The 18634-nt window shown below is 36.5% G+C and overlaps 4 protein-coding genes across 7 annotated transcripts in view; 2 read left to right on the top strand and 2 right to left on the bottom strand.

Moving 5' to 3' along the window:
• LOC109082837 (glutamic acid-rich protein-like) overlaps positions 1-18634 on the top strand; it is an 848403-nt gene that overhangs the window by 574013 nt on the left and 255756 nt on the right. The gene's annotated exons all lie outside the window — the stretch shown is intronic.
• On the bottom strand, positions 268-5808 carry LOC109046558 (growth/differentiation factor 8-like). The gene is made up of 3 exons (XM_019064319.2): positions 4224-5808; positions 2460-2830; positions 268-666 (listed from the first exon to the last, which is right to left on the bottom strand). The coding sequence occupies exons 1-3, from the start codon at positions 4588-4590 to the stop codon at positions 298-300; spliced, it is 1107 nt and encodes a 368-aa protein (XP_018919864.2). The 5' UTR covers positions 4591-5808; the 3' UTR covers positions 268-297.
• On the bottom strand, positions 5952-12430 carry ftcd (formimidoyltransferase cyclodeaminase). The gene is made up of 14 exons (XM_042748601.1): positions 12275-12430; positions 11675-11858; positions 11463-11591; positions 11269-11357; positions 9834-10013; positions 9551-9688; positions 9335-9466; positions 9189-9250; positions 8945-9074; positions 7910-8071; positions 7689-7732; positions 7185-7323; positions 6901-6996; positions 5952-6692 (listed from the first exon to the last, which is right to left on the bottom strand). Exons 1-14 carry the CDS (start codon positions 12326-12328, stop codon positions 6609-6611), a joined length of 1623 nt encoding a protein of 540 aa, XP_042604535.1. The 5' UTR covers positions 12329-12430; the 3' UTR covers positions 5952-6608.
• LOC109046559 (CCR4-NOT transcription complex subunit 9) lies at positions 13435-18172 on the top strand. The gene is made up of 8 exons (XM_042748608.1): positions 13435-13608; positions 14421-14603; positions 15866-15981; positions 16075-16184; positions 16258-16367; positions 16461-16559; positions 17411-17502; positions 17668-18172. Exons 1-8 carry the CDS (start codon positions 13591-13593, stop codon positions 17834-17836), a joined length of 897 nt encoding a protein of 298 aa, XP_042604542.1. The 5' UTR covers positions 13435-13590; the 3' UTR covers positions 17837-18172.

The following is an 18634-nucleotide window of genomic DNA, read 5'->3' as shown; positions in this document are numbered from 1 at the left end:
TTACATTCTGATATCAAGCTGGTTAAGCCCATCAGGTCATCTCTATGCTCAAATGCATTTACAGAGGAAGCCTTATACCTCCATAAACAAAGAAAGCCTTGTCACCTTGGTACTATTGTCCTTGTGTGCAAAAGTCGATGAGAACGAACTAAAAGAACTGGATAAGTTGGTTTGTTGGGATCCTGGGTGTGGTCAATTGTTTTAGCAGGAACTATTTTGTCAGGGACAACGTAAAGGTTATTTTCACTTCCCCTCTGGTCCAGAGTAGTGAGGGCTTGTTTTAGCTACTCAAGAAGCTCAAGAGCAGCCACAAAGGTCCACGACCATTGAAGGGATTTTTCCGTAGATTATCTGCTCACGGTCATTGAAATACAGCATGTTTATGGGTGACATCTTGGTGGTCGTGCAGCAGGGACCTACACTGCCCCGAGGGTTGGCCTTGTTGACGATGTGACTGTGGGGGTACTTCTGCACACATTCACCGGAGCAGTAATTGGCCTTGTAACGCTTGGGAGCAATTATCCAGTCCCAACCGAATTCTTCGAAGTCGACAGTGAGTGGATACCGGCAGCAACGTGACTCGGTGGAATGCTCATCACAATCGAGACCGGTGTCCCGTCTGGAACGCTTGCCAGTGTCTGATATTTTCACCTCCAGGAAGGGTTGCTGGAAGAGCGGACGTAGGAACGATTAGCTAAGTCATGGTCAATGAAGTTCAAAAGTGCTATTAAGAACATACTTGTTATTAATTGTGATACACACCAAACAAACCTTACGAATCAAATCTATGTTCAAGTATATAATGGCTCTTTGTGGAGTTTGAACGTACCTTGTCCTCCACCATTACTCTGACAACTCATTAAGACTTGGCAAGACCTACCTAGTCTGAATTAGATTTTGACCGATTCTTAAACCGATTCTTTTGAACTCCACAAGATGCACATGCAATTTAAAAGCTGGACATCTTTAGGTCAAATATACCTTTATCCACAAAACCAGCAGTTCCCAAGTGGCCCCTCGTCAATGCAAATTTTGCATGTCACGTTATTCAAACACACATGATTTAGGTCATCAACTCATTAGTGGAGACGGCAAGGCCTAAAATCAGTGCGTCAGATAAAGGATATATGCAAAATGTGCAGTGTTGTGGGGCTTTTGGGAACAGGGTTGGAAACCACTGCACTAGACTACTCTTTAAGATAAGACTTCGTACACAAGGTGTGCCCAATCCTGTTCCTGGAGATCTACCTACCTGTGGAGTCGGTCACACATGTCTGTAATTATCAGGGGCTTCTGAAGATCTTAAAGGGATAGTTCACCCAAAGATGAAAATTCTAATAACTCACCCTTGTGTCGTTCCAAACCTGTAAGACCTTAATTCATCTTCAGAACACAAATTAAGATATTTTTAATGAAATCGAAGAGCTTTTTGACCCTGCATAGATAGCAATGCAACTACCATGTTCAAGGCCTAGAAAGGTAGTAAGGACATTGTTGAAATAGTCCATGTGACGGAAGAGCAGAAATTGTTGAATAAAGTCATTTTTGTTTTCTTTGCACACAAATGTATTCTTGTACCTTTATAAAATCAAAGTCCCTTTAAGACAAGTCATGTCACTTGGCGGCCATCTTTGAAACACCTCTCGGGCATGCAAGTGCAACTCCTATTTCTTTGAATGGGGAAACATCAAATTCTACAAAACTGTTCAAATGTAAGCTTACGATTAAATTTCATATTTGAAATCAAAGAAATCTGATAACAACTGTGTCATAAATGTTGTTTATTTTTGCTCAAATAGCGTTATAAAAAGCTTATTATTCAGGCTAGATCAGCCAGTTCGCATGTGCAGTCCTGAGCGCATATCTCAGAATGCTGACTGTTTCTGTAGCAACTGGGACTTCTAACGGCAGCTGCAGTGACTCGCTGACTTTACCGATTAGCGATTGGATCGTTCATTCAGAAAGCGGGACTTTCTGCGATTGAGTGGCCATATTGAGCATTGAATTTTTCCCCATTCAAAACTATACGAGTGACACGTCTTGGGTATTCTTTGATAAAATTAAGTTTGAACACCTGATGTCACAGGGCCTTTTTTTTGATGATGTCCTTACTTCCTTTCTGGGCCTTAAACATTTCCGTTACATTGCTGTCTATGTAGGGTCAAAAAGCTCTCGCATTTCATCAAGAATTTCTTAATTTGTGTTACAAAGATAAACAAAGGTCTTATGAATTTGGAACGACATGAGGGTGAGTAATTAATGACAGAATTTTCATTTTTGGATGAACTATCCCATTTAAGTAGATGGTTCAGGTGTATATGATCAGGGTTGGAGCTACACTTTCATTAATCTTTGGCAGATCTGTTAATCAAAGTTTGTCCAGCATTTGAAAGGCCAAATATACTTTGTTGACTCCTAAAGAAGCATGGACCTATGTACCAATGCATGCACTGACTTACCAGTCCTTCTTCTCCAGATTCTGCAGAGGTCACAGCCAGATCATTTCCATTTACATCAAAGGCCTTGATTTCTATCCCAAAGTGACTCTCAGGCTGTTTGAGCCACAACTGCAACAGCTGCTTCATGTTGATGTGCTGCCAGGAATTTGTCCGGGCGTTCACATCAATTTTTTGTGCTCGTATTCTTGAGTGGTTGTTCCCTTCAGACAAAGACCTCAGGTGAGATATCTGGATGAAGACTGTGGTTGGCTCCTCAGCTGGTCGGAGGTAGATCCAGAGCAGGGCCTTGAGGATGCTGTTAGGCATAATCTTTGGGCTCAGTGAGAACATGCAACACTTCGGCATTCCCTCAAGATGGGTGAAGGCTTGAGCTGCAAGGTATTAAGTTTACTAAGACCATGTATACCTTTTTCACATTACACTCTCAGAAAATAAAATGTGTAAAAACTGTACTTTTAGGGCAGGGTTCCTCAAATCCGTCCTGGAAGGCCACTGCCCTGCAGAGTTTAGCTCAAACCCTGATCAGACTTACTTACCTGTGATTTTCTCAGGATCTTGAAGACCTTGATGAGCTTGCTCGGGTGTGTTTGATTAAGGTAGGAGCTAAACTCTGCAGGGCATTGGCCCATACTCAGAATGTGTGCTCTGCATTTAACCCATCCAAAGTGCACACACACACACACACACACACACACACACAGCAGTGAACACACACACACCGTGAACACATACCCGGAGCAGTGGGCAGCCATTTTTATGCTGCGGCACCCGGGGAGCAGTTGGGGGTTCGGTGCCTTGCTCAAGGGCACCTCAGTCGTGGTATTGCCGGCCCGAGACTCGAACCCACAACCTTAGGGTTAGGAGTTAAACTCTCTAACCACTAGACCACAACTTCCACAAAAAAACATGTAACTTAAGGGTACATGTTACTACTCTAATGAACTAATATGTACCTTTCAAAGGTAGATAAGGTTCAAAGATGTCCCTTTAAGAGTACAACAGCCCCACTGACAAGATGTTGCACCATCTCTAAACAACAGGCAACTCTGCTCCTGGGACCACTGTTCTGCAGATTTTAGTTCCAACCCTAAAAAAAACTGATCACTTGAAATTCCAGGTAGGTATGTTTTATTAGTACATTTGGAACAAAAATCTGTGGGACAGAGGTCATCCAGGGGTGGAGCTACCCATCCCTGCAAACATTTATGTCAAAATTCTATTTTTGCTAGAGTTACTGCTACAAAATTAAAATATTCCAAGCAGTATAAGAACCTTTATTAATCTTTCTTTACTCTCTTTTTCTCCTGACACTGTTGGAAAATTTAAATCATCACAGTTTGATGTAGCTTTTATGGAGTAACTACTGTAACTAAGGTTTCCATTGAAAATCTTTGAAAAGAGCCCTTATTTTCACAGGCCACATGTGCTTTGTATGTTTCCTATTGGTGCTCAGCTTTGCGTAAAACAAGATCTGTTGCCTTTGGCCATCTTCCAACAACAGCTGAATGAATGAACCACTATACTGGGTTCATAGTCAACCCTTTCACATACAGTAATACAATGTCCCTCAAATGTATTTAGACACTTAAGACACACTTTAAAAAGTTTGAATGTCATTGCATTCAATAACAATATAACAAACAAAGTAACATCTGCAACTGATGGTCAAACTTTCACAGAATTAACTTGACATGCATTCCAAGTGTGATTTTTGTGTCAACACGTTTGTGGTCACTGTATATTGCAGTGCATCTTGGTACTTACGTTCTGTGGCCATGGTAATGATGGTCTCACTGCTGCCTTGTTCCTCATCCTCACTAATGCCTCCGTTTTGGTCATACTGATCCAGGAGCTCCTGCAGTGGAGGTGCCTTGGGTAAGAGTAGCTTGACCGTGTCTCTGCTGATATTCGGAGCTTGTTCTAGACGCAGGATGCTCAAAATCTGAGACTTAATGGAGTGCAGGCGCATGAGTTTACTCTGCTGTCTAAACTGACAGGTCGTGCATTGGGCGTTGTCTTCTCCAGGTGTCACAAATGCTTGCAGTGTTGTTGTTGCTGCTGCTGTTGAGCTTAGGCTCTGGCTGTGTGACCCCAACACACTCCAAAAGCTCAGATAAAGAAGGATAAACATGTTTTCTGAAGATGTTTACGCATTTGGGAATGGATGGCCTTTATGCAATCTCTCCAAACAGCACTGGACAGATGTTCAGCCTCCCAGGCAGTTTTATACTTAAGATTCCCTGCTGTTAGATATCGTATGATTGGTGGGATTGATAGGAACAAGTCCAGATGAGAGGAGAGTCCAGAGAGGTTAAGGTCTTTAGGTTCTGATTTGAGGGTTTTCAGTTGCATTTGTTTTATTCCATAAATTTCTTTATACACATACCCCAAATATCATATAAATTTAATTAAAGAGGGTGTTCTGAATGTTTTTTTAAGATACCACTATGTTGTTGCTTGGGTGTTATGGATAGTTGCTAGGGTGCTAGGTTGTTTCAGAAAGGTTTTTAAAGTGTTGCTATGGTTGATAAAGTGTTTCAATGGGTTTTTGAGTGTTTTTAGCTTGATGCTATCCAATTGTTTGCTGAAACAAGATGCCTTCTGATGTTCATTCGTGTTTATTTTGTGTTATAACTACTAATGATTGGTTCACGTGTTTGAACTGAGGTGCAACAGCGATCCGTCACAACACATTAAAGAGCCCCAAAACAGTATTTATTTTTTGAATTTCTTACAAAAGTACAAAATTTTAAAGCTGACATTTTGTTTCAAACAAAAAGTAACCTGCTCTGTCTTGTCTGTTGGCGCATCGTCAGTGTCGTCTTTGCTTCGGCATGTATTTTTAACCGTGTGAGAACATGATGTTTGGTGTGAGAGCGCCATGGCTTGTAGGACATAGCAACAGTAACAAAGGAGGGCGTTTTTTTCGAAGGGTCAATTCAGTGGGTGTTCTGTTTTAGAATTTTGTAGTTTGGGTAGTTGCTAGGTTGTTATAAGACGTTTTAAGTGTGTATCCAAGCATTTGACAGTGTTTTATACGAAATATTTTCTGCGTAAACACCTGAAAATGGGTGTGTGAGGAAACACCACTGTGAATGGACTTTCTTCACTTTTAGACCACTGTTACAGCTTGTAGCATTGTGTTTTGGTGATGGGTTGCCTCTGGAATATGCAGAGCTGGCGACTGAGGACATTATTGCCACAGCTGTTCTGTGCAACTGCAGATACAGATGCCTCTGCTCTATCTATCTCTCTTTTCCAGCAGTGCAGCTTTAATAGATGCATAAATAACAACAGATGAGAGCTAGGCAAGGACAGAGGAAGTGGGATATTGAGGGTGGCCTTTGGTGGGTCATTCACAGCACCACCTGCTGGTGGATCATCAAGTTCTTTCAGATCAAACAAAAACTAACACTCCTCACAGAGATAAAAGCAGGTGTAATGGGCTGTGTTGTAATGAGATATTTGGAAAGATAAAACCAAACTGATCAATCTGTTAGATATTTGTTCAGTTTATTGGGTGCATGTTACTTTACATCTTGTGATAGTAAAAACAGCTCGGTCATTACAACTATGAGAGCTACGTTGCATTCAGGAAATGGGTGAGTCTGCTTATTCAAAATATGACAGCACAAACCACAACTCTTTTTTTCTGTTGTTGTTAGTTTTTTTTAAATTAATGGCAAATGTCAGGCTCTTTTGCATATCTAAAGAGTGTTACATTACAATTACTTCACTGATTTCACTGCCACTCACTTTAAATTTGTTACTTGAAAGTGGCAAGAAAGGTATTTATACATTGTCTACTGAAATATGCGCGGTGCTTGTCTGTGCAATCCTTGCTGCTATTATTCCAAGATATTTTGGATGGTTGCCAGTGTGTTGAAAAGTTGTTTCTATAGTCTTCTGGCTGTTTGTTTATGTCAAAAGAGCACATTCGCACATCTCTTATTCTGGTATGTGTAAGTGTTTTTGCCAAAATCACTCTCTTTAACAAGCTGAAAATTGAATTTATCATTCATGTATGTAAAGTGGTTATAAAATGCATTTCAATTAATGCACTTACAATGGCAGTCTGTGCACCAGAGGGTTTTAGGTTGCACATCAGCATGTCTTTATTTGATTTGTTCTTGTGAGTTACAGTCTGCATCATTTCCTGTGGTCGGCAGTCTCCAGCACTATGTTAGCATTCTCTCTGGCGTTCTTTAACAGCGCAGACACTGTCACTTCAGTCTAAAAATCAACAAACCACAAAAGCTACCATGATCACCAGGAACAATTCCAATTAGCTATTTGACATTTTTGAGTTCCTCAAAACAAGTTTCGTATCTCTTAAAGTGTGGTTATTAAATGCTGAAAGAAGTGGGGGTTATTAAAATGCACTATGGGAACTATGACCTAGATTTACAATAGCAGTTGTTGAATGTTTTCTGATACTCACAGCAACCCTGAATGAAGCATCCGTGATGTCCTTCAGGTTTATAATAACGTTGTAATATGCTCCAAATACTGCTGTTTCCAAAGCTTTTGCCGATACCTGCACGTGACAGGAATCATGCATTGAAATAAATGCTGAAATCAGCTTATTTAACACCATCAAAGTCATGTTATTTTTCATTTTTCCAAATGCGATTCAGCATTTTACTCTCAGTGGAAAGTGCTTTGCTTGAAAGGATGTTTTTTCATCTTGTGTGTGTCATATATATATATATAGTCCAGTCTCACCTGAAGGTCTGATTTACATGCCACATTTCCGTATTTTACCATCTCTTTGAGAACAGGCCACAGTGTGTTTATTCTCTCTGCCAGAGACAGAGGGACACCCACAGCTGCCTTCAAACCCTCCTGCATGGCTTCCTCCCTCCTGTACAGTCAAAGGAGTTTGAAATTTTGAAAGGTTGTCTTAGCTACTGCGCAATGTTTATGTGTGTTTTTGCCAATGCAATTGTAATTTGCATTCTACAACTAAAGAGAATTTGCTTTGGCAGTCAAATGCAAGTTGTGTAACATGGTATTTATATCATCAGGTTTTTCCCTGCAAATAAATGTCTAGTCTTTTCTGTTTCTTTTTGTGATGTATGACATATCTTTGCATCAATCAAATGCTTAAACTGGTTTAACATGATACAGAATGTTCCTTAGTTTTCTGGTGACATGTATTGTCTCTAGTTTGATGGATTGGAAGGACGTTTTTGTTTGTTTGAACTTCACAGAGGTGATTAACTGTACCTTTTGATTTCATCAGGTGTGCCTTTGGGCAATTTCAGAGCAGCCTGTAATGAAAAACATGCAAGAAAACAATCAGCACATTTTGTGAGTGAGAAGATATTATCATCTAGACATATTTTAAAGCAATTTTGTTACACAGTTGGCATGTATATGCTGGCAAAAACATCCAAACATTTTAAGTGGCCAACTGTACATTTATATATTTATATGAGGTCGTGTACCATGTAGCTGTTAAAAGCTGATGAATCAGCGTCCACTTTTAATAATAAGTCGCTCATGGCTTCATGAAATGGAGGAATGAGTTTTCTCATCTCCGCATCCAGAGACTCAAACTGCCTCTTCCCATATGTCATCTGACCGACCATGCAGCCCAGAGCTGCACCCTTACAATAAGACACATAGACATAAAGATAAATAATATATAATATATAATGCAATTATTATATATTCAGAATATATATGTGTGTGTGTGTGTGTGTGTGTGTGTATGTATGTATATATAATATATATATATATATATATATTATATATATATATATATATCTATTCATTCAAAGTGCTAAAATAAACACTTGTATATATGTATGTTTATATATAATGTATAAATATTATGTATAAAAATTTGTATTTGTAATACTATGTGTAATATTATTATAAAATATATATATATATGTATAGATCCTATATATATATATGCATATTAACAAATATTTTTACCTATATTAATAAAAATGCAGTTAAACACTGTGTGTGTGTGTGTGGAGTATACATATATATTTATTTAAAGTGCTATAATACTATAAATACCAAATAAAACAATGTATATTTATGTATGTTTATATATGATGTATAAATATTATGTATAAAAATCTGTATTTGTAATATTATATGCGTGTCTATATATATATATATATATATATATATATATATATACACACATATTAACAAATTTGTTTTTTAAATATATTAATAAAAATACAGTTAAACACTGTGTGTGTGTGTGTGTGTGTGTGTGTATAATATATATATATATATTATACAAATAAATATTTTTATATTATATATTTTAAATACATTAATAAAAATATATATTTTTTATTAATATATTTAAAAATGTATTATAAATATACAAATATATAATATACATTTACAAACAGTACAATCTGTATATAAGAAATATACAGTCAGTATGAAAATGTATGGTACTTCTATATATAAATTAATATAAATAATAAAATCATAATCTTCATGATTACCATAGCAGCGATTGCAGCAGAAACAGACCCTCCACCAGGAGCCGCTGTTCTGGTCCCAACACTGTGGACAAACTTCTGTAGAGACAGAGACACAAGCCGCCCATCGTCCTGATTGTCCCGCACCATATACCTAAACTCAGCATCAACCAATCAGATACAGTGCTCCTGTTAGACATCACTGAGAAGCCAAACAGAAAAAGAATGTCAGTTATTTTCAGTATATATAATGTATCTTAGGTCTTACTCTATGATTCTCTCCTTTGGAACAAATGGCCCCAAGGATTCGAGTCCTAATTTGCTGATAACCTGACAGAATAATGAAAGAGGAATGAAGTCAGACATTCGATTTGCTGCTGTGTTGAATGTTTGACCATGTTCATTTTAACCCACCAGTCGGATTTTGTGCTCCTCTTCCACAACGAAGAGATTTTCTTTTTGGATGTAGAAGTCCGCACAGTCCAGCATCGCCTTCAGAGGAATCAGACCGACTATCTGGGACCCCACCACTGGAAGGTTCAAATCCTGGACAGGTAGAACAAACACAAATCCGATTCACTTCTGATTCAGTTTCAAATGATTCTGATTCAGGTTTGAAAACGAACTCACCTTGGCATCTCTACAGATCTCCTCATAGACCACGTGCATGGGCGTCACCTCAAAGTCTAGGATGTTGGTGGACACCTGAGCAAGGTTGGCCTCTTCCAAGTACCATCCCATTCCCTGAACCTTCCTCAGAAGCCCGGGCTGCGGAAGGAACATTCAGTGAATTAACAGGAACAAGAACATAATCAAAACCTCAGGGAAGTGATACATACAATTATTCTCAAGTTTGAGATTTGACGCACACTGAAAACCTAGACCAACCCGGTGTCGTCACACACAGACATACCTGATCTTTCCCACGGCCCTGTTCTCTAATATCCAGTGCGATTCTGTGAGCCTGTTCCTTAGTGCTCAGAAGGTTCACATTGTAGGCAATGAGAAACTTTCGGGCGCCGGTGACTGTGGCGCCCCAAGAAGGGACGAAGGTGGCGGGGCCATATTCAGGGGCCCATTCGCTCTTTTTTAACTGAGGAAAAAGGTCCAAAAAATAAAGCACATTTCTTTAACTTAAGGTGTTTACACATACATGGCACATAAAACAGTGCTGTTCACTAAAATTTAGAATATGCATGAAAACCCACAAAAAACTTGACACAAAATAAACCACGTACTCATGAGAAAGTGTGCCCTTCAGTTTTGACGTTGTGGTAGAAATCCCCCTATGCACCTGACTAACATTAAACCTGGTGTTTCCCGACACCAAAAATTATCCTCAGGTGAATTCTCTGACCACAATCACAATAGCTCTGACTGCACTGGAGAACCAGTTTAACCAGTTCAGTGAAGAATTACAGCTTCCCAACACCTAAGAGTCTAACTGATGTCTCGACCCTTTATGGACTTTATCACTTGGGACTAAGAAATCTAGTGTCCCATTTCACCGAATTCCAATCACAGAGAATCCCTGCAGCGAAAAGGGTACAACAGTTTATATAGAATAGATACATGGCAAAGAATATGATTATGCAGCATTTCCCTCTAAAATGATTGGTTCTTTATATATGTCAATTCAGCAACCCCTTCCCCTTTTTTTACAGGCAAAGCAAATTTGGTTTTTGATTACCTCAGCTTGTTACTCAAATCATGAGTTCTTATGGTTATTTCATTTTTTGGCTTATTAATTTCCCTTTTGGTATGAAAGGGCCTTTACAGTTGCCAAAAATATAACTTTTAACAAGTAAGCAAGCCCGGGGGACAAAAAGCATGGAAAAGGTAACTGAATTCATTACTTTCTATAATAAGTAACTAAGTAACTCAATTAGTTACTTTTTCCATGGAGTAACACGATATTGTAATGCATTATTTTAAAAAAAATTAACTTTCTCCAACACTGCTAGAATGTTTTATCCTTGACCACGTTTTGCACTATTTATCTCCAGAAGTTATAAGCAATAAAAAAAGGCATTATGAACAGAAATTATGAGCAATAAAATTGTAAACTGGCTGGGCCAGTGCTGCCACCTTGTGGGCAAACCAAATAAATATTGCAAAAACACAGACTGCCAATCAGAATCCATCCTGCTTTGAAGAGCTCAAGTATTTAAAGTGACACTGCAGTGCGTGCTTATAATAAACAGAAAGTTATTGTACACTACTGTGGACACTAATATAGTTATCGTTCTTGGTGTGAACGGGACTTAAGAAGATCGTAAAGAGGTCATGGATTTGTGGTCTACGAGGCCTAAGAAGTGAACAGAATTGAGGTCTAGATGAGTTCTTACCTTCTCCGGTAATGCTTCATATTCCCCTGCACGGACAGAGGGAAGTGACCTTCTGCTCTCTTTTCTAGCCGCCTCTCCGTAGAGATAGACTAAAGGGTCAAGACAAGAAACACAGGAGAATGGAGGTCAAAACTGAAGCAATTCTCAAACGATTCGGCTAACAAACAGCATGACCTTTGCTTGTACAAACACACCAGGCACATTGAGCATGTCTGACAATCTCTGGCCAAATTCATTGGCACACTGTACACACTCCTCCATGCTGACGTTCTGCACTGGTATGAAGGGACACACATCCATCGCACCCATCCGAGGGTGTTCGCCTGTTCAAAAACATCATGTTTTACAAACTAAACTCATGTGAAGTATGATATGTCTACATCATCTACTCCCTCCACAGCTGTACCTGAGTGTTTGGTCATGTCTATGAGTTTAAACGCGACACGGGCAGCATTCAGTGCCCCCTCGATGACAGCCATCGGTGGGCCCACAAAAGTGTACACCGTCCTGTTTGTTGAAGACCCTGGGTCGACGTCCAGCAAACTGCAGCCCTCTGTGGCAGAGATGGCATCGGCTATGGCGTCAATGACCTGGATATTATATATTGGTCAAAATATGGCAAAACACTCAAAAATTGGGACATCATCATATGCAGAATCTAAAATAAATAAATAATTGAATTGTAATTTTACTTTGAGTGTTAATATAAAGTTAGTTTATTTACTTTTTTTAATTACTTTTTTTTATTTTCGTAAGTGTGCAGTTTATATTTGTAAAAATAAATGCAATTAATTCTCTTGAGAAAATTTTTCTGTAAAAATACATTTCAAAACAATTCATGCAACGCAGTTTGGTAGAGCAATTGACAGATAAGTGGTTACATTAGCAGTCTTGCAGCTTTGTTGAAAAAAAAACAGAGATGTGTGTTCAAGTCCACACTGACGGAAAAACCATTAACAGAACCAAATGACTTTTCTTAATGGAGCTGTCTGTGTGTTTATCTTACCTCCTTGTTACGCCCCTCTGAGAAATTTGGTACACATTCCACCAGCTTAGCCATGACTGTGAGACAACACAGACTTTCCTCTCACACACTTGTCTACTGACTACACTGGCTCCCAATCGTGGAACTATATAAAGCGTCGGCAAACATATCTTTTGAATAATTAACCCGTCCTGTGGACTGGATTTAGGTCATTTGGCAATGATTCCCCTGTCTTCATAGATAAACACTTTTGGGGAGGGTTTCCCATCAAACATTGTTCAGACTTTGGGAAACCCTCCCAAAAAAGTCAGAATACATTGGCATGTTTAAACCAGCTTCTGACTATGGCTTGGTTAAAAATTGGGGCAAGAACGTGACATTTGGTCTTTCAGTATGAAGCAACTTATACAAATAAAACCTGATAAGACCGAGAGTTTAATAGTTGACTCCTGAAAACCACTCAAACCGTTGCATCATGTCTAGAAAACAGCGGCTGTGATGTCTAGTTAATGAATGATCCAGAAAGGGGCCAAAGAGCTGGAAGAGCAGGACATTTTACCCCTTACCCGTGTTTTTGGATGGGACACAAATACCCTCTTGTCAAAGTAACACTGACATTATGCAAGAATGAGAAGTGTAAAGTTCAAAAAAATAAAAAACAAACAAAGAAAAAAAACAATTACTTAAGTTATGTGGCCTGTATTCACAAGCTTTTCTAAAATAATGAAACAAAATGTATATCTTTTCAATAATATTACAATAATAATAATATTAGTAATTTCATTTTTAATAATATTTAATAATAATATACTATTCTTTATTATTTTCTATCTATCTATCTATCTATCTATCTATCATTTTAATAATATTACAATAATACAATTATTTTTAATTGTAATAATCTAATAATAGTATTTTTCATTTTAATAATAATATTATAATATATAACATCTTATTCTTTATTATTTTCTTTCTATCTATCTATCTATCTATCTATCTATCTATCTATCTATCTATCTATCTATCGATCTGTAATTAATAATAATATTACAGTAATTCTAATTGTTATTATTATTATTATTATTAATACCGTGCATTTTAGTCATAAACAGCGTGAGCTTGGGGGCAGCAATGAACGCTAGATCCGTTATTACCCGCCATAAACTTACGCCGAAGAAGAAAAGCCTACCGGAAAAAGAACCGTAGAAGAAGAAGCAGCAGTGGAAGGCGGTTGTTTTCTCTTAGCTTGTTTGCTCATGTAAACCGATTTATTTCTCTGTGTTTTAACAATTACAGCTCACTTTTACTCTGGAGATCACAATAAAGTGATAGGGAGGATGCTGGCTACAGGAACGGTGAGTTTCTGCGGGGTTTTGGGCGCTTTACGCTTGTTTATGCAGGGGCCTCGTAGAGCTAACGGCTAAAGCTAATGCAGTCAAGATTCAAGATAACTTTATTGTCATCTGTACTAGAGTACAGTGAAGTTCTTACTTTGTTTACTCCTCTCGAGAATGACAGGGTAGAATGGAACAAATATAACTTATACCATTACTATGTTACTATTTCAGTTACTATGAAATATGAATATGAATGAGGTGAGTTAGTTACTATGGTGATATATTAAACCTTATACGCTGCTTTGTATTAGGATATGATTATGTATCTTGCGTACTAGTGTGAGTTTGTATGTTTATTGGAGTATCTTATTTTTGAAATGACGGGTCTACTGAGTTTTTCACGTGTTACGTTACTGTTTGTAAACATGCGTTGTTATTAGTTATGAATGTGTGATTAATAATTGTATACTAATTAACTATACTAAAGAAACTAATTCTACAGAATATGAGTAGTCTGATTTTGTCGCGGTGTCTTGTGGGAAAAGTTGTATAATTCAGTGTTAATAAAAAGTAATAATAATTTGTCAATAAAGATTAATTGCTGTAGTTTATAGATTTTTTTTTTTCTATTATAAGAAAGTGCACAAATAAACCTAAACATTTAAAGAATGATTTATTGGAATTATAAAGGATGACAAAACTATATGAAATAAGTGTTTCAGTTAAGGTGCAACTAAAGAGAATGCACAAAACACATACATTTTAATTAGTAAATCTGAGTCGTAATATACATCGATTGATGAGTTTTCTCTGTAAACTCTGTCCTGCAGACTGTAACCACGGCGGGTCTGACGCAGGTGGACCGCGAGAAGATCTATCAATGGATCAACGAGCTCTCCAGCCCCGAAACGCGAGAGAACGCCCTGCTGGAGCTCAGCAAGAAGAGGGAGTCTGTGACCGATCTGGCCCCAATGCTCTGGCACTCCTGCGGAACGATAGCGGCTCTCCTGCAGGTGCCTGCTCACTTCAGGCTCACTTTAACACACAATAAACTGAGACCTGATTAGGAAGCAATGTTATGTGTGTATATTTATATATTTTATAGGGAAATAAGGATTTTTGGAATTAATTTAGATCTATATATGTGAGCCTGGACCACAAAACCAGTCATTAGGGGCGGTTTTTTGAATCTGAGATGTATGCATCATCTGAAAGCTGATAAATAAGCTTTCAGTTGATGTATGGTTTGTTAGGATAGAATAATATTTGGCAAAAACACAACTAAATCAAAATAAATAAACTGAGGGTGCAAAAAAAAAAAAAAAATTTGAGAAAATCGCCTTTAAAGTTGACCAAATGAAGTTCTTAGCAATGCATATTACTAATCAAAAATTAAGTGTTGATATATTTATGGTAGGAATTTACAAAATATCTTCATGGAACATGATCTTTACTTAATATACTAATGATTTTTGGCATAACATTTTAATAGTGTATTTTTACAAAATGAGGGGAAAGTGATTTTTACTGCATTTTTATTGATTTTATGGATTTTTTTCAGTTCATAAATTCAGCCAAATATTTTGGAATGAAAATGAATGACATTTGGCAGAAAAATAATAATAATAAAACAAAATGATCAAAACTAATGAATTAACAATTAATAAAAACAAAGTATAACAATTTCCACTCAATGATAGAAAATTACAAATATTATATATATATTTGTATCTGCCTTTTTATTGATTTAACTGATTTGTTTCAGCTTATAAATTGGATAAAAAAAAATATATATTTTTTTGGAAATGAATGCTGTTTTGACTAAATTTTATAGACATATTATTTTAAAATTTAGAAAGACTGAGAATAATGTGTAAATATGATTGTTATTATAATACATCATATGTGGCAATTTTTAGTATGTATATTATCATTATTTTTTAACATTTTTTAAAGTATATTCGTAAGTAATGAAAATACAATATAAAATTTAGCAATTAATTATACAAATAAAGTTTTGAAACTGTTTTTATTGTTTTAACAGAGTTTTGAATTTATAAATGGTCAAACCTTTTTTTATGGGATGAAAATGAATTACAGTAAAAGAATTAGTTCAAAATTGTCATTCACATTAACTCAAATATTAGAAAAAGTGTAATGGGAAAAAATACAATAAATACATACAATAAATAATAATAACAATAAAACTTTCAAATCCTAGATTTTTTATATGTATAAAAAGGTGTTCTTAATGTTGAATTTTTTCTTTTTACAGGAGATTGTGAACATCTACCCATCCATAAACCCCCCTACACTGACAGCACATCAGTCTAATCGAGTGTGTAACGCTTTAGCGCTGCTGCAGTGTGTGGCCTCCCACGTAGAGACACGGTAACCCACTTCCTGTACACACAGGAAATGACACACTGTTATTAATCCTGTGCCGCCCTGACTGGTTTCCCCTTTTTTGTCTCTCATCCTCAGCTCTGCTTTCCTGGCGGCTCACATCCCTCTGTTTCTGTATCCCTTCCTGCACACGGTCAGTAAAACTCGACCCTTTGAATACCTGCGGCTCACAAGTCTGGGCGTTATCGGTAAGAGAAGCGGCTAATACAGAAAAAATATCAAACAGTGTTTCAGTGTGTATATAATGTATTTGTCTGATAGGCGCACTAGTGAAAACAGATGAGCAGGAGGTGATCAACTTCCTGTTGACCACAGAAATCATTCCTCTCTGTCTGCGCATCATGGAGTCCGGCAGCGAGCTCTCCAAAACGGTTCGCTTGCAAAAATCACCAAATAACATCTACTATTTATAACTCTGAGTGTTATTGGACATTTAGAAGGATGGATGTGTGTTTGTCTTTCAGGTGGCCACATTTATACTGCAGAAGATCCTCCTGGATGACACGGGTCTAGCGTATATCTGCCAGACCTACGAACGCTTTTCACATGTTGCAATGATACTGGTGATTCGTTAATATTCATCTTATTCATCATTCTTATTATGCTTAATTGACATTTGTTACTGATAGACTGAGTGTTGGTAGACAAGTAAACATGTTTAATTCTATATTTAAATTTTTGTATATTTATATATAATATATATTATATTTAACTTTAATAAAAAATGAATATACTTTGATAAATAAAATAAAAATGTGTGTGTGTGTGTGTGTATATATATATATATATATATATATATATATATATATAGAGATAGATATAAAATAAAACTAACAATAATGTTAATTAATACAAAAATATATTATTATAAATAAATGTTAAGAATGCAATATAAATTGTAACTTCATTTTTTAAATGAATACATTATTAAATAATTTAAATTATATATCTATTAGTAACTTAATAATTAAACAATAATAATAATAATACAAATAATATATTATAAATATATTAAATACAAATACAGTCTAAATTAGTAACTGCATTTTTTTTTTTATGAAAATGAATACATTTGATGGAAATAATTTGAACATATAATCAAACAGTTTTAGTTTTAAATTGAAATATTACAAAAATGAAGGGAAAATGTAGTAATGGTAATATTCATATGTAATGACTCAATGTGTCATTTTAGAGAACAAAACAAATTAAAACTTTTAAAATAATTGAAGTAATGAAAATATGGTATAACATTTTTGCATTTGTTGATTGCATTTAATCATACAAATATTAATAAAACAATATTTTTTTAATCTATAAAATTATTTGTAGCTGCATTTATTGGTTTAACTGATTTACCTGCACACACACATTATTTGTTTTGATTTCTTTTTTTGTGCTTTCTGTCTTGCAGGGGAAGATGGTTCTTCAGTTGTCAAAGGAGCCCTCGGCTCGCCTGCTGAAGCATGTCGTGCGCTGTTATTTACGACTTTCTGACAACTCCAGGTATGTTTTTTTTTTTTTTTCACCAATATTCTCCCTGGTCTTGGAGTTCCTTGCTCATTGTTGGCCTGTAGGAGGTGCACAAATGTTGCAGTTTGACAAAGATGAGAATCCTGTTTGTGTTGCTGAAGATCAGAAATCATATAAATCATATTTTGTGTCTCTCAGGGCGAGAGAAGCTCTGCGTCAGTGCCTGCCTGACCAGCTGAAGGACACCACGTTTGCCCAAGTGCTAAAGGACGACTCCACCACCAAACGCTGGCTCGCTCAGCTCGTCAAAAACCTACAGGAAGGGCAGGTCACGGACCCCCGGGGCATCCCCTTACCTCCTCAGTAACACTCTGACTCATCCCAAACCCTCCGGGACAGCCAGCAACACATCAGACTGTTTCACATACAAGGGCACTTAATATTTTTTTGCCAAGAAGCTCAGAAATGGTGCTCAGCATTCACGGTTTGTTTCGAGATAATCAGAATTGACTTTGGACTCTGCTGGACTGAGGAAGAGTCAGTCTCATCCATTATTAGTGTTTTTTTTCTTTTTCCTCTACGGCCTTTTGACGGAATCGAGAGGAATTGAAAGACTGTTTGTCTGTATTTTTCATCACAAAAATGTGTAATTTTGAATGCTGTTTAATAAACAGTGTCATGCCATTGGAGATATCAAGTGAAATTGCTGTCTGCTGCGCCTTTCTGATCTTAAGGAGGAATTAGGATATTTCTAAAAAATATTTCTAGGCTAACTTTAAATTACAATTAAAGACCTTATTCAGAATAGACTTTATGAAATGATGTGAATGAAACTGAGGATGTGAAAAGATAGACATATAGTTTGTTCAATATATTAATAGCAATATAATAATAATTACTGTATGGTAATAATAACAGTATTATTATTAAGAATTATTTTTAGAACTATATATATATATATATATATATATATAGCTGTGGTGTGGATTTTCCTATTCTTTAATATTGAGAATTATTTTTAGAACTATATCATTATCTTTATAGTTATCATGCTTGGTGTGAACGGACCTTAACATTTAGTATGCAATTTTATTAAATAATTATTTTGTATAAAATAGTATTAATATATTTATCTATATAATATGAAATTTTATTTCTGAAACCG

Source organism: Cyprinus carpio, chromosome B22 (genome assembly GCF_018340385.1).
Source record: "Cyprinus carpio isolate SPL01 chromosome B22, ASM1834038v1, whole genome shotgun sequence".
Taxonomy (NCBI): domain Eukaryota; kingdom Metazoa; phylum Chordata; class Actinopteri; order Cypriniformes; family Cyprinidae; genus Cyprinus; species Cyprinus carpio.
The sequence above is the reverse complement of the archived record's forward strand: the minus strand, read 5'-3'. Positions and strand labels throughout refer to the sequence as shown.

What these genes read in the sequence shown, in the direction of transcription:
- LOC109046558 (XM_019064319.2), bottom strand. Translation starts at nt 4,590, where the DNA reads ATGTTTATCCTTCTTTATCTGAGCTTTTGGAGTGTGTTGGGGTCACAC. An exon ending in CATTACCATGGCCACAGAAC is followed by an intron (nt 2,831 to 4,223) that starts GTAAGTACCAAG and finishes AATACCTTGCAG; the next exon opens with CTCAAGCCTTCACCCATCTT. An exon ending in AATCTGGAGAAGAAGGACTG is followed by an intron (nt 667 to 2,459) that starts GTAAGTCAGTGC and finishes CCGCTCTTCCAG; the next exon opens with CAACCCTTCCTGGAGGTGAA.
- ftcd (XM_042748601.1), bottom strand. Translation starts at nt 12,328, where the DNA reads ATGGCTAAGCTGGTGGAATGTGTACCAAATTTCTCAGAGGGGCGTAAC. An exon ending in CAGCTTTTAACAGCTACATG is followed by an intron (nt 7,733 to 7,909) that starts GTACACGACCTC and finishes TTTTCATTACAG; the next exon opens with GCTGCTCTGAAATTGCCCAA. An exon ending in ATGCTTCATTCAGGGTTGCT is followed by an intron (nt 6,693 to 6,900) that starts GTGAGTATCAGA and finishes GTTGATTTTTAG; the next exon opens with ACTGAAGTGACAGTGTCTGC.
- LOC109046559 (XM_042748608.1), top strand. An exon ending in CGATAGCGGCTCTCCTGCAG is followed by an intron (nt 14,604 to 15,865) that starts GTGCCTGCTCAC and finishes TTCTTTTTACAG; the next exon opens with GAGATTGTGAACATCTACCC. An exon ending in CGACTTTCTGACAACTCCAG is followed by an intron (nt 17,503 to 17,667) that starts GTATGTTTTTTT and finishes TGTGTCTCTCAG; the next exon opens with GGCGAGAGAAGCTCTGCGTC.